Source organism: Hyperolius riggenbachi, chromosome 10, assembly GCF_040937935.1.
Source record: "Hyperolius riggenbachi isolate aHypRig1 chromosome 10, aHypRig1.pri, whole genome shotgun sequence".
Taxonomy (NCBI): Eukaryota; Metazoa; Chordata; class Amphibia; order Anura; family Hyperoliidae; genus Hyperolius; species Hyperolius riggenbachi.
In genome coordinates, this window is record NC_090655.1 from 88,360,371 (window position 1) to 88,374,447 (window position 14,077).

General features: G+C 42.6%; 1 protein-coding gene across 5 annotated transcripts in view; it reads right to left on the reverse strand.

Annotated features, from left to right (window-relative positions):
• Positions 1–14,077, reverse strand: part of BICC1 (BicC family RNA binding protein 1) — a 376,259-nt gene that overhangs the window by 27,760 nt on the left and 334,422 nt on the right. For all 5 annotated transcript variants that reach the window (XM_068255070.1, XM_068255069.1, XM_068255072.1 and 2 more), the window contains 4 exons: positions 10,333–10,464; positions 7,611–7,785; positions 4,296–4,457; positions 511–707 (listed from right to left, as the gene is read on the reverse strand). In XM_068255070.1, the coding sequence (XP_068111171.1) occupies positions 511–707; positions 4,296–4,457; positions 7,611–7,785; positions 10,333–10,464 (666 nt within the window). The remainder of the gene's footprint in view (positions 1–510; positions 708–4,295; positions 4,458–7,610; positions 7,786–10,332; positions 10,465–14,077) is intronic.

Here is a 14,077-nt window from a genome sequence, read left to right on the forward strand (position 1 = left end):
GGTCATGCTACTGGAGTAAGGCCTGGTACATACTGTACATCAAATTCTGAATTACCAATAATTGGCCAATTTTTGATCTTCCATGTAGTTTTCCTACACAATCTGTTCATAGTATTCACAATTTGACGACCCTTATTCTACATGGAGATAGTAAAATTGGGCAGTGATTAGCCAATCAAAATTTGGTTGTGTGTATGCACCCTAAGCCAGAAAAAATACATTTTTGGTGCTGTGGAAGGAAAATGCAGTGTGACTATGCAAACTGTATGCTGAGTGTGTCTTGTTCTGAAGCACATGTCCTGCCTAGCTTGCACCATCACTCTTGCTTGCACAGACGTTTGAGCGTATTTGCATGTGTTCACAATTGTGCGCTGGTTGGTATTTGACCATAGTAAGCAAATAACTGCAAATCACAAAATGGTGAACTTTTGTTTTGGGTATTTATTGTAGTGTTCTGAATTAAGATGGTTACTGTCAAACAGTGTACCACACACTTATAAAGACACTTACTTTCACGTGGCCATTTAATGCTGATGTAACTTTCTTGCACTCAGAATGCATACTGTTCATGTGGATGTCAACTGGGGTGAGTCCAGGAGGTGGAGATGGTGTATTCTGTCCATAGTTGGGAACCCCAGATAGCAGAAAGCTAGTTAATGTGGCTTGTGCAGCAGAGGGCATCATCATATGTGGAATTGCAGAAAACCCTACAGAAAAAACATCCTAAATTATGAAACCGACAGAAGGTAGTTCCTATCTATAGCACAGAAAGCCTACACACTGACATTACCCTAGTCACACAGCACTGCAATTGGAGCAGTCTGCAACCCTTTTCCTACAGGATTACAATGAAGCTATAAGAGCCAGCGAGGGGGAAGAGCCAGCGAGGGGGAAGAGCCAGCGAGGGGGAAGAGCCAGCGAGGGGGAAGAGCCAGCGAGGGGGAAGAGCCAGCGAGGGGGAAGAGCCAGCGGGAGCAGCGAGGGGGGGGGGGGAAGAGCCAGCGGGAGCAGCGAGGGGGGAAGAGCCAGCGGGAGCAGCGAGGGGGGGGAAGAGCCAGCGGGAGCAGCGAGGGGGAAGAGCCAGCGGGAGCAGCGAGGGGGGGAAGAGCCAGCGGGAGCAGCGAGGGGGGGAAGAGCCAGCGGGAGCAGCGAGGGGGGGAAGAGCCAGCGGGAGCAGCGAGGGGGAAGAGCCAGGAGGGGAAGCAGCGAGGGGGAAGAGCCAGGAGGGGAAGCAGTGAGGAAGGGTGAAAAGAGGAGATAAGGGGGAAAAGTGAAGGAGGAGGAGGAGGAAGGGGGAGAAGAACAGGAGGTGGAATAAGTGGCGTGACAAAACCTTAAGAATGTGTCATTTTTACATAAAATTATATATTTGGCTGATGTATGCAGTAATACTGATACTGAGAGAAACTTTCTAAGTCTAAAGTTAAGAGGAAGGATCTTTTCCCTTCTCAAACGAAAACAGCCACTTCAGCTGATCCACCCCTGGAACAAAAATGCAGGAAGAGAGGTTAACATTCATGAACTGGATAACCAAGCAATTTTGGTCTACAAAACTTAATTTAATAAGCATGATCAACTCCATATCTCGCTTTACAGCACGCTATATCATTAATCCTTGTGTGTCTGATCCAGAAGGGAAAGAACCATACAGTAACCATTTGAATGAGTTTCAAGTCTTGAAGCCTTATCTGTGCAAAAGCAGCCCATTCTAAAGCACAAAATATACCATTGTGTTCACATTCATGAAAACCTGGATTGCATTTGTTTTGGCAGTTCAATACCATTCAATTTCCATTCTAAAGACAATATTGCTGAGAAATAAAAAAAGTCATTCCCAGGATGGATTCGAACTGCAACCAATAATTACATCTAAAGCCGCAGAAGCATATCTAAATGGAAAGTACAGAACTGGAGGAATTCTGAAGAAATAACAAAAAACAGGTCAAACATTCTACTCAGATTAATCTTCACTTCATTTTGCCGGATTTGCGGGATATGGAAAGAGGACTTGTAAAGCAAAATTTAAACCGTTGCATGATATAATTTTACAGGTTTGTTGGCAATGACGCCATTTGTCTAATGCATTTGAATTTCACGCTACGTGAGCTGGGATACAGTACAAGTGAAGACATTGTCTTTGGGTTCAGAACAGCTGACCATCAACCTATCCACTGACAGCAGAGCAAAGATCACATGATGTGTTCAGGCTGGTTCCCGGCTGAACCTTGCTAAGATAGCCTCATTATGGAAGAGCTTCAGAATTCTGAGGATTTCAGAGTTTACGATAGAAAATCTACATTCCATGGTGGAAATCGCAGGATTACCACAATACTTGAAAATTTTAGGCCAATCAGAAGACTACGAAGCATTGGACCAATCAGAATGCGGGAGTTGACAGCGGAAATCAGAATAACCCTGAAATTGTAAGCCATTCAGAAAACTCGGAAGCATTGGACCAATCAGGAAATGAGGCAGTTTACCTGAGTTGCCGATCAGAAATGCGGTTTCTGCGCAAGTGTACATCTACAAAAATAAACTTTACTGACCCCCCAATTTTTTTTTTTGCAAAAATCAGAAATCCACTTCTCGGAAAGCAGGAAATCCGTTGGAGTCGGAAATAAGCATTTCCCATCATGGTCTCTTACAAAAAATGCGCACCTCAAAGGTAAAGTAAGTAAACACTTAACCACTTAAGTACCAGCGGTCTCTGCCCCCTTATCATATTTTGGTTCCTGGACGTAGAAACTACGTCCAGGAACCATGCGCGCTCCCGCGGCCGATCGCGCGCGCTCCCAGCCCGCGGTTCGTTAGCCAGGCAATCAGTGAATCGGGCTATGGTGCCCGATCAGCGATTGCTCTCCCCCGCTGAAAAAGTGACAGCTTCTCTCAGAAGCTGTGCTTTTTATGGCTGTCACCTCCCCCATGCGTCGCTCTAAGCGTGTGTTACGCTTAGTGACGTCATGTAAACAAACTCATGGCCGCCATCTTGTGGCCAAAAAGTAATACTACAGCTGAAAGTAAAAAAAAATAAAAATGAACACACATTTACATTATAAATCTATTGTTTACCTCCCACCCTCCCAAAACTACCCAAATAAAATGTTTACTATAAAAAAAACCATTACAATAAAAAAACAAAAAACATGTAAATATTTACCTAAGGGTCTAAACTTTTTAAATATCAATGTAAAGATGAAATATTTCTATATTTTTTTATTTTAAACTTGTAAATAGTGATAGATGCAAAATGGAAAAAAAGCACCTTTATTTCCAAATAAAATATTGTCGCCATACATTGTGATAGGGACAATTTTAACGGTGTAATAACCGGGACATATGGGCAAATACAATACGTGAGTTTTAATTATGGAGGCATGTATTATTTTAAAACTATAATGGCTGAAAACTGAGAAATAATGAATTTTTCCATTTTTTTCTTATTCTTCCTGTTAAAATGCAATTACAGTAAAGTGGCTCTTAGCAAAATGTACCCCCCAAAGAAAGCCTAATTGGTGGCGGAAAAAACAAGATATAGATCAGTTCATTGTGATAAGTAGTGATAAAGTTATAGGCTAATGAATGGGAGGTGAACATTTCTCACGTGAAAACGACGGAACGCGAATGGGTTAAGGACCAGAGACCGCTGGTACAAGAAACAGCGGAATAGCGATGAATACCAATTAATTCGCCGCACATACCCTCCGCAATCGCCGTCACCTCCGCACGTTGGGAACCTGGGCCACCCACTCTGCCATCTCTATGACGGCAGAAATCCTCTGAGCCGGTCAGGAGCGGCTTTCATTGGCTCCTGACCCTGCCTATCAATGTAAGGCAATGGGAACCGCTTACCTTGAAATTCGGCTCCTGACCTGCTCACAGGAATCCGCCATTATAGAGACTGCACAGAGTAAGCTGCGACGGGGAGACAGCAGCGAGATCATTAGGAGCGACGAAAGTGGTGAGAACGCGCAGCGTCGGTGGATTGAAATCTACGCCCTGCCAGCCAGGTAGCCACCAAAACAGCAAAGTGTTTTTACGTTTTTGAAGTCAATGATGAAATGTAGACCCAGCCAAGTCCATTCATGGCCAGGCACCATTTTTAGCCACACAAATATTCGTATATTCTATGGCTTTGTGGCAACAGTTAATGGATACACAGAGGTTTACATTCATAACTAAAACCAACACGTTTTACTTAGTTATACTATTTATGTTATACTGTCAACCAGATTGCATTGCCAGAAAATAATTTCATATGGTCATCTTTATCCGCTAACCTCTGACATGCATTTTACCTGGAGCATTGGAGGCGTTGGCTAATGAGGTTGCCCACAGCGTCGGGCTGGGTGCCGCAGAACTGGGGCTGTGCAGCGGGCTGACAGAGCTGTTCAGGGCATTCAGCAGAGTATTTTGTGCAGTGGTGGAATTAATGGATAGAGCATTTGGACCCAGCAGACCTGATGAGGGAATAGAAAACAGCAATGTAAGGCATTGGATTCTCAGCTCTAGGGAGACAGAACACTGGGCCCAATCCAATTCACTTTTTCTTTTAAAGGGAACCTAAACTGAGAAGGATATGGATTTTTTTCTTTTTAAAATCATACCAGTTGCCCGACTCTCCTGCTGATCCTGTGTCTCCAATACTTTTAGCCACAGCCCCTGAACAAGCATGCAGATCAGGTGCTCTGACTGAAGTCACACTGGATTAGCTGCATGCTTGTTTCAGGGGTGTGATTCAGCCACCACTGCAGCCAAAGAGATCAGAAGGACTGCCAGGCAACTGGTATTGTTTAAAAGGAAACATCCATATGCCTCTCAGTTTAGGTTCCCTTTACGTTTCCTGCTAGAGAATATTTTCACATCTGATCAATAAAATCCCTTTTAACCTTCTTGCCGGTCTAATTCTCGCCGGCAAGAAGGCAGCGCAGCACTTTTTTTTTTTTTTAAAATCATGTAGCGAGCCCAGGGCTCGCTACATGATAGCCGCTGAGCGGCGGCATCCCCCCGCCCACTCCGATCGCCTTCGGCGATCAGAGTAAGCAAGAAATCCCGTTCAGAACGGGATTTCCTGCAGGGACGTCAGAGGGCATCCCGACCCGCCCCTCAGCGCTGCCTGGCACTGATTGGCCAGGCTGCGCAGGGGTCTGGGGCGGCTCGGCGCGGCGAATCGGCGGCGATCGCGTACTACACGTAGCTAGCAAAGTGCTAGCTGCATGTAGGAAAAAAAAATTATGCAAATCGGCCCAGCGGGGCCTGAGAAATCCTCCTGCGCAGGTTACCCCGAACTGAGTTCGGGATAATCGGCAAGGAGGTTAAGCCACCAGCTCGGAAATCATTTTGACAGCGCTTTTTCAACTACTTTTTGGTACTTTTTTTTTTTAACTTCAGAGTACTGAAAAGTTATTTAAAACAAAAGATAGATAAAAAGCATCTCCTAGGAGTAAAAAAAACTTGAGAAAAAGTGAATGGGATTGGGCCCATTATGTAAAATAAATGTAATATGATTTGGTAGAGGCCTTCTGAAGTTACTCCATTACAAGATCTAACAAGCTGTATATAAAACATAATATAGAACAATCCTGAGGAAGACCAGTGTCTACTGCCATACTCATCCCCTCTGATGTACTGCATTCCCGAGAACATTTGACCAGAAAAGGGGACTCAGTAGAATCTCACATTAAGGCTATGTTGCATTCCCTGTAACAGCAGATAACAGGTATACAATGGAACAGGAACATGGTGCCACACCTTATCTGCTTGTTGCGTCAGATACAGTGAAGCACACAGTCAATGAAAAGTATGCTTCACAGGTCATGTGCATTTTGCCGTAAGACACTTCATGCAGTGTGTTAAGATGTCACATGCGGTTATACCACAGTGCACTGGCTGCACTGTAAATGTCACTGTATGTGGTGCATTGCCGTGTGGCAAGCCGGAATGCAAATCAGTCATTGCACAGCAACACACTACTGTGAATATAGCCTAAGGCTATCATCACAGCAAATGTGATAAAGTACTATGTATACACAAAAGATCAACTTGGTTCCTCATGTCAAATTCCACTTTTGTAGACAAAAATCACCTTTGATTCAATTAAAATGGAAGCATTAATTGCACATGTTTTTTCAAGCTTGCTTACTATAAAAACACAAAACACAATCATTGTTTGGCTGCAAACAGTATTTCTGCCAGCTTAGGGATAATCAATGAGATGCAAATAACTGAGTTGATGTAAAATTATGCAAATTCTCTATGCAAATATATGCAGCTTGAAAATGGACCAATCGAATCCCACCATGGAGGATTGGTCCATTTTTAAAGATTTATACATTTGCATACAAAATTTGTATAACACTGCATCGACTCAAAATTATTGTAATCGAATTGACTATTCCTGTTTCTTCAGCTTGTGTTTCTAAGCTGGCTGTAAGTTAACATTAAATAACAAATAAGACTTGTGCAATACAGTTCTTTGTCCATTGCAATTTTATAGTGGAAGTAGAATTTTCCTGTAAGGAAATTACAGAATGATATGTGAACTATGTTCTCCTATTCAGCAGTTATCATTCAAATGAAGGAATGACTTTATATCTATGCTCAATCTTCAACCACTTGAGTAACTGGACACTGAGGTGATGCAATCACAGCAGTTACACCCAGAAACCGGACTCACTGAATGCCACTCCTGATCATGGGACCAAAATTTTAAGGATTCTTAGCTGAAGATGCATCAGTTCGCATAAAAAGTTAACATCGGAGCACTGTCTCACACTAGTGAATTATTAGAAGGTAGAGAAAGGGAGAAAACATTTCGAAGGACATTTTTCATCTGTGCCCAAAAATGGGCTTTATGGAAAACGAAAGTCTATAACCTAAACTGGAGAAGGGTTATATTCCCAGCTAGGTGGTAATCGCTATGTGCAATTTGTTGTGAATAATCACTTCAAGTCTGTAGGGCTATAAAGTGGCTCTAATGTGTGTATCAGAAATGAAAGCCAACCATAACAGGCTGGCAGAGTCCATTATTTACCTACTCTGCAAAACAGACTCAACCTTTTTACACTCCATTCTAAAAAAATTAAAATAAAATAAATTCAGACAGCTTTTGATGTTCTGAACCAGTCATACATTAGCAAAGCATGTTTATTTGAATGGCTATTTGAAATCCATGCACACCACTAGCTATATTAGTGTTCAGTAGTTGCAATTATAAACATACATCTTGCAGTCCAAATGCAGGGAGTTTCTGACTTGTGAACACCTGCCAATACGAACCTCAAACCCGCCGCAATGTCAGGGGATTCCTGTACTGTGCCTATGCAGAGGGGGACAAATGGAGGACACAGGGGGACAAAGGAACAGCGGAGGACACAAGAGGGACACAGAGGCATAGAGGACTACAGAGGAGGACACAAAGGCGACAGAGGAAGAGACAGGGAGACGAGGCACAAGGGGGCATGAGATACAAAGTGCAAAATCCACAAAATGCCCCTTCCCCATGGATGCACCAGGTTTAGTATATATTTTTTCCCCTGGTTTTTGTCCTCCAAACCTAGGTGTGTGTATAGTGAGAAAAATACAGGAGCTTTATCCAAAATGGGATGTTTTACCTAGTCCAGTAAGGCCCAAACCAGCAGTCAGGATATCCAGTCCATGATAAGGCATTGGACAGGAGAGGGGAGATTGGCTTGTAATCGCCACACCGCTGCTCTCAAGCCCAAGAAGGCATTTTCTGGCTTCATACATATTTAAGGCATTTCGTTCCACACTTTTTACAATCACAGACTGTAAAAAAACAAAACAAAACAAAAACAGAAATAGGTAAGTTCATAGCTGCAAGAATAACTATACAGCTCTAATGCTCGTTTCCTTCCTTGGTGGTGACACTCAAAAAGCTTGCATTTCACGAATGGCAAAGCCGAAAACACTCAAGATAAAAGGGTGTGTTCACACTGTGTTGTGAAGAGTTATAGAACGTGTGTTATAAAGAAATGTGCTGCATCATAATGTGTTCCATCGTAATGTGAGCTAAGCTGTGTGCGACCAAATAACATTCATATTATACCCAAGTTACACATGATTGGCCGCATGTTACCAGCGGGCGTTACTGGAAGGCACTAATTTTGAAATCGGTTGGTATGTGCCGTATGCACAATGCAACAGATTCAGCTGAAACCTGCTCTGTTAGGTACTCTGAATCATGTGATCCAAACATACATCACATGTCAAGCAGAGACCGGAGAAATCACAGCAATGTAAATGTCACAAAGGGAACTTTTATCCTTTAGAAACTGATGTGTTACGTGCATTTGTTTTGCATATGCTACAATGTAATAGATTCAACCTCATTATTAAATTTAACCTCTAATTTATAAATAGTGTAATTGTGTATGCCTACCTTAAAGTGGATCCGAGATGAACTTTTACTCATTGCATAATTGTGTTCCTTTCATATATTTTATAGGGCATTCCTTTAAGCCAAATACTTGTTTGTTTTTGTTTTAATACTCTTATTCCCTATAAACTAAACAAGCCTCGCCCACAGCTTTTCAGAGCGCCTTGGCATTTTCAGATGCAGATCAGCTTGCCGGTGTGTAATGTTTACAAATCGAACATGGCAGCTGTCATATCATAGGAAGAAATCATATTCTGTTGAAGCTGTTTGCAGCTAGATTTGCTGTGTAAACTATCTAAACTTTAGATAGGTTATATAGACAAGTTACTTGTTATACTTAGTTTTTCATCTAGGATCCGCTTTAAAGGAAACCAGAGACAGAGGGAGACCAAGGGAAAACACCACTTGCTCAGACTGACGGCAACTGGCCAAACTTACGGGACCCGGTGCAGAAGGCAGAGAAGACTGAGGACGGCAGAGTGGGAGCAATCCAGGTGGATGGGGCTGAAGGAAGCCCCAGGTATGGATAAATCTTTTAATTAAGTTAGACTCTGGTACACTTCAAGGGATTTAACTTTTGATCTTTTCATTTTTTTTATTGTGATATTTTATATATAAAGTTTCTAATGGCCAACAGAGTATACACAAAGGTTACAAACTCTGCTGATTTGAAGTTAGGGTTTTGGAACAAACTAGAGATGGTCAATGAGATGTAAATAATTCTGAAATTCATGATTATGCAAATTTTTTATGCAAGTTTACATAGCTAAAAAAAAATCGAGCGATTGAATTCTACTTTAGTGGAATCAGTCCATTTTTAAGTTTCATAAACTTGCATATAAAAATCTATCAATCCTGCATCAACTTGAAATTTGTTTTCAAAAACATTTTAAGTGGCAGCCTTAAAGGGAACCTGAAGCGAAGAAAATTATTTAAAATAAACACATGAAGTAGCTGCAAATAAATATTACATACTAACCTCACCATCCGTTCCGCTCAGAGGCTCACCATTTTCTTCTTACAGTGATCCCTTCCAGTTCTGACAATATTTTGTCAGATCTGAAATATACCAGTTGATGTCCGTTATATATCAGCAGCTGTCAGTTACAACTAAATGTGCAAGGTAATGTCCATGTTTCCCTATGGCTCAAGTGGGTGATATTACAGTTTAAAAGTGTGCTGACCAGGAAGTTATGGGGTAATGGCCATTTTCAAAATGGAGGACGGAGAAATTTATTGATCACAGTAGACAAACAGGACGTGAGAAGGAGATGGAGTCAGACTACACAGGAGGTAAGTATGGCCTGTGTATGGTAATTTTGACTTTTTATTTTCAGTTCAGGTTCTCTTTAACCTACTCATAGAACCTCATAGACATGTTATTGCCAATATTCTGCTAGCAACAAAGATCGCCATTTCATGACAAGTTTGCCGCCTTGCATAGCGTTTTGGTAAGAGGGTTTTTAGTCCTTTCTAGTCCCTTACACACTGAGTTCTGGTTCACCATGAGCTTGCTGGGTAATCTGTAAGTCATTATGAGATATAGAGGCTAAATGGTTAGCACTCTAGCAGCCCTAGAATGCCAGGTATTAATCACAGCCAGATCATCTTAGGCTGGATTCACACTGTGCACGTTGCATAGCACACGTGTTGTAATGTGTGTGAACTGCAATGATCATTAGACCGTTATGCCATACTTCATTCAAAGCCTGCAAAGAGCGAGTTAGAACAACAATTCGTTACTACGCAGTTCTGTGAACAGCCCGAAAGAATTGTATAGGCAGTAAGTTGACATGCAGAATTATTCTGCAACACAACTGATTCAGTGTGAATGCACCCTTACAGCCGGTTTATACAAAATTAATTGCAGTGAACTCTAGTGCAATGGGTAGGACGCACACTCACTCTTGGTGACTCATATGATCAGTAACACTTACTTTACTTGGCTGTTTTGGCTTTGGTTTGATGCTGATAAAGACATCTAGTTGTTCCATGAGCTGAGTAATGTACTGAGGTTCTACTTCAATTTCTTCCTTCATGTCAAACATCAGAACAAGTGGGAGACAACCCTAAAAGAAAAAAAAATTGTCCAAATGTATAAAACCAATTTATATTACACCCAATCTCATACTGAAATGCAAGAAATTTCAAATACTACAAGTCTGACAGCAGATCAATAAGGTTACTATGAAGTGTCTCATCACATGGACAAAAAAAAAAAAACCTTCACCAAAGCTTAAGGTGGCCACACACGATACAATAAAATGATCCGATTTTACAGTAATTCGATAAAAACGATCGTATCTCCCGAAAAAATCGAAAGCTTTTTTTTCATTCGACTGAAAAAGCCGATCGGATTTCCCGTTTTCTTCGATTTTAATCGATCCGGACTGCCAGATATTTTTCTTCAATCTTTCTAAAGATTGTATGGTGTGTGTTGGATTGTCAATTTATTAATATACACACCCTAGCAATTTTGTTAGAGTTTCCAATCATTTTTATCATAATTGGGGGAAAAATTGAACATAGGTGTGTGGTACATTGGTCATATTTTTGAAATGTTACAATCAGTCAGAAAAATTGATTGCAATTCTTAAATTGAACAGATATTTAAAAAATTGTATGGTGTGTGGCCACCTTTAGGATGGTTAAAGTGAATTTCAACAGAGCAATACTGCATAAGGGATCAGCATTAAAAAACTAATTTCCTTGCCACAGATGGCAATACTAAATACTGTTTATTACTACATTCATTCAGTAAGTAATGCAAATTATATGCAGCTTGTGATTGCACCAGTTAGCAGGAAATGCATCTGATTGGCCCAATGTAAAGCTGTATACAATCTACGTTACATTTGTATGCAAGCCAAAACGATTAGCAGCTCATGGACTAGGGATGGTCTAACGTTCTGGACACTGCCTAGAATTGTCATATTTACAGCTTCAAAAGGTATTTATGTGATGGATCATAACACTGCATCCCACTCAGCGCAGTTCAAAGCTGTGTGTCCATTAGTGATCGTCGTGTCTAGGAGAACTCATGTTGAAGCATGTGATCAGTTTAATCAGGTGATAAAATATGCAAGTCTGATTTGCTAGTCATGATCATGTGCTAAAGCAGGATGTGATCACAGCAAATCAGAGCTTTGCAAATCTATCAGCTCATCAAACAAATCACACTCTTCCCCATGAGATCTCTAAGACACGCCCATCACTAGTGTCCATCAATGCACTACCCCTCTTCTCAATGCCAATTTGAAAGTGTATTGTATTGTTAGTGCAGTGTGTGTGCGGGGAGGGATCAGTGTTAGCGATGGTGTCTCTAGGGCTTTGTGACATTGGCTCTGAATAGGGTTGCCAGGTCGGCTGATGGAGAAAACCGGACAGGGGGTGGAGTTAGGGGTGGAGTTAGGGGCGGAGTCAGAAGCACACTTTTATGTAGAGTGGGGCTAAGCAATGAGCTTTTAAAAAATTTTTTTTATAGTATTTATATCGCACTGATATCTTCTGCAGCACATTACAGAGTACATAGCCATGTCACTAACTGTCCTCACCAGTAGTACTGGTCCAGTGCACATAAGAGACAGTTTTTCACCAGTAACTGCACATAAGAGACAGCTTTTCACCAGTAAATGCACAATATAAGAGACACCTTTTCGCCAGTAAATGCACAAGAGACAGCTTTTCACCAGTAAATGCACATAATAAGACACAGCTTTTCACCAGTAAATGCACATAATAAGAGACAGCTTTTCACCAGTAAATGCACAAAAGAGACAGCTTTTCACCACTAAATGCACATAATGACAAACAGCCAGTGTTCCCAGTATATGTAGCCAGGGATATATGTGCCCAGTATATGTAGCCAGGGGGTATATATGTCCCAGTATATGTAGGCAGGGGTGTAAATGTCCCAGTATACGTAGGCAGGGGTATATATGTCCCAGTATATGTAGCCAGGGGGTATATGTGCCCAGAATAGGTAGCCAGGGGGTATATGTGCCCAGAATAGGTAGCCAGGAGCTATATGTGCCCAGAATAGGTAGCCAGGGGCTATATGTGCCCAGAATAGGTAGCCAGGGGCTATATGTGCCCAGAATAGGTAGCCAGGGGCTATATGTGCTCAGAATAGGTAGCCAGGGGCTATATGTGCCCAGAATAGGTAGCCAGGGGCTATATGTGCCCAGAATAGGTAGCCAGGGGCTATATGTGCCCGGAATAGGTAGCCATGGGCTATATGTGCCCAGAATAGGTAGCCAGGGGCTATATGTGCCCGGAATAGGTAGCCATGGGCTATATGTGCCCAGAATAGGTAGCCAGGGGCTATATGTGCCCAGAATAGGTAGCCAGGGGGTATATGTGCCCGGAATAGGTAGCCAGGGGCTATATGTGCCCGGAATAGGTAGCCAGGGGCTATATGTGCCCAGAATAGGTTAGGTAGCCAGGTGCCCCCCCCCCCCCTCCCGCAGGAGGAGAACAGTGCAGCAGAGAGAGAGCTGGGAGCAGCGGTGGAGAAGGGGGGCAATCCCCCCCCCTTCCCTCACCTTAGGGTGCTCTCTCTCCCCCGCTGTCTCCTCCAATATGATGTGCAGGCTGGCGGTTGGCTGCGGGCGGAACTTACCTCTGTGTCGCAGGCGCCGGAAGTTCGGGTCCCGCAGCCGCTGAGATTCGACTCAAAAAAGATCCGGATCAAAGATTTGAATCATTCATGAGCCGGACAACACTATTCAGACTGATTTGTGTTGTCCGGCTCATGAATGATTCGGATCTTTGATCCGGATCTTTTTTGAGTCGAATCTCAGCGGCTGCGGGACCCGAACTTCCGGCGCTGGAGCGACACAGAGGTAAGTTCCGCCTGCAGCCACTCGCCAGCCTGCACATCATACTGGAGGAGACAGCAGGGGAGAGAGAGCACCCTAAGGTGAGGGAAGGGGGGGGGGGGGATTGCCCCCCTTCTCCACCGCTGCTCCCAGCTCTCTCTGCTGCGCTGTTCTCCTGCGCTGCGGGGGGCTCTAAACCGGACAACTTAATTGTCCGGTTTTTCGGTGTAAAACCGGACACCTGGCAACCCTAGCTCTGAATCGTACACAGCTTACTAGAACATTCAATAAATCATAAATGTAACAAACCATCACAGAACATAAAGCAGAGGGTAAATGTATTAAACATACAACACTGTACAGGAGATCGGTCTCAAAATGCATTGCTGCTTTGGTTTTGCAGTTACCTGCCCTACATCACACGTGTGTACAGTTTCATGCAAACATTTGGGCACCCTTGAGCAGTTTATTTTGTTAATTTTATAGGTGATCTTTACCAAACAAATACTGCAGGAGACACTTGGGTGTATGCACTAAACAATGTTAAGACAAGACACAGAACATTTATATCGCACTTTTCTCCCGGCGGACTCAAAGCACCAGAGCTGCAGCCACTAGGACGCGCTCTATAGGCAGTAGCAGTGTTAAGCCTCATACACATGCTCAACAAAAGTATTTAAAATGCACATTTAAAACAACTTGAAGAAGTTGGACAACTTTTGTCAAGTAAAATATCACTGATAAGAGGCGACCAATGACTGATAAGACGCAGCTCGAGTCAATCTAACTGTTGAATTGACTTGAGATGCGTGTTATCAGTCATTGGTCACCTCTTATCAGTGATCTTTTACTTGACAAAAGT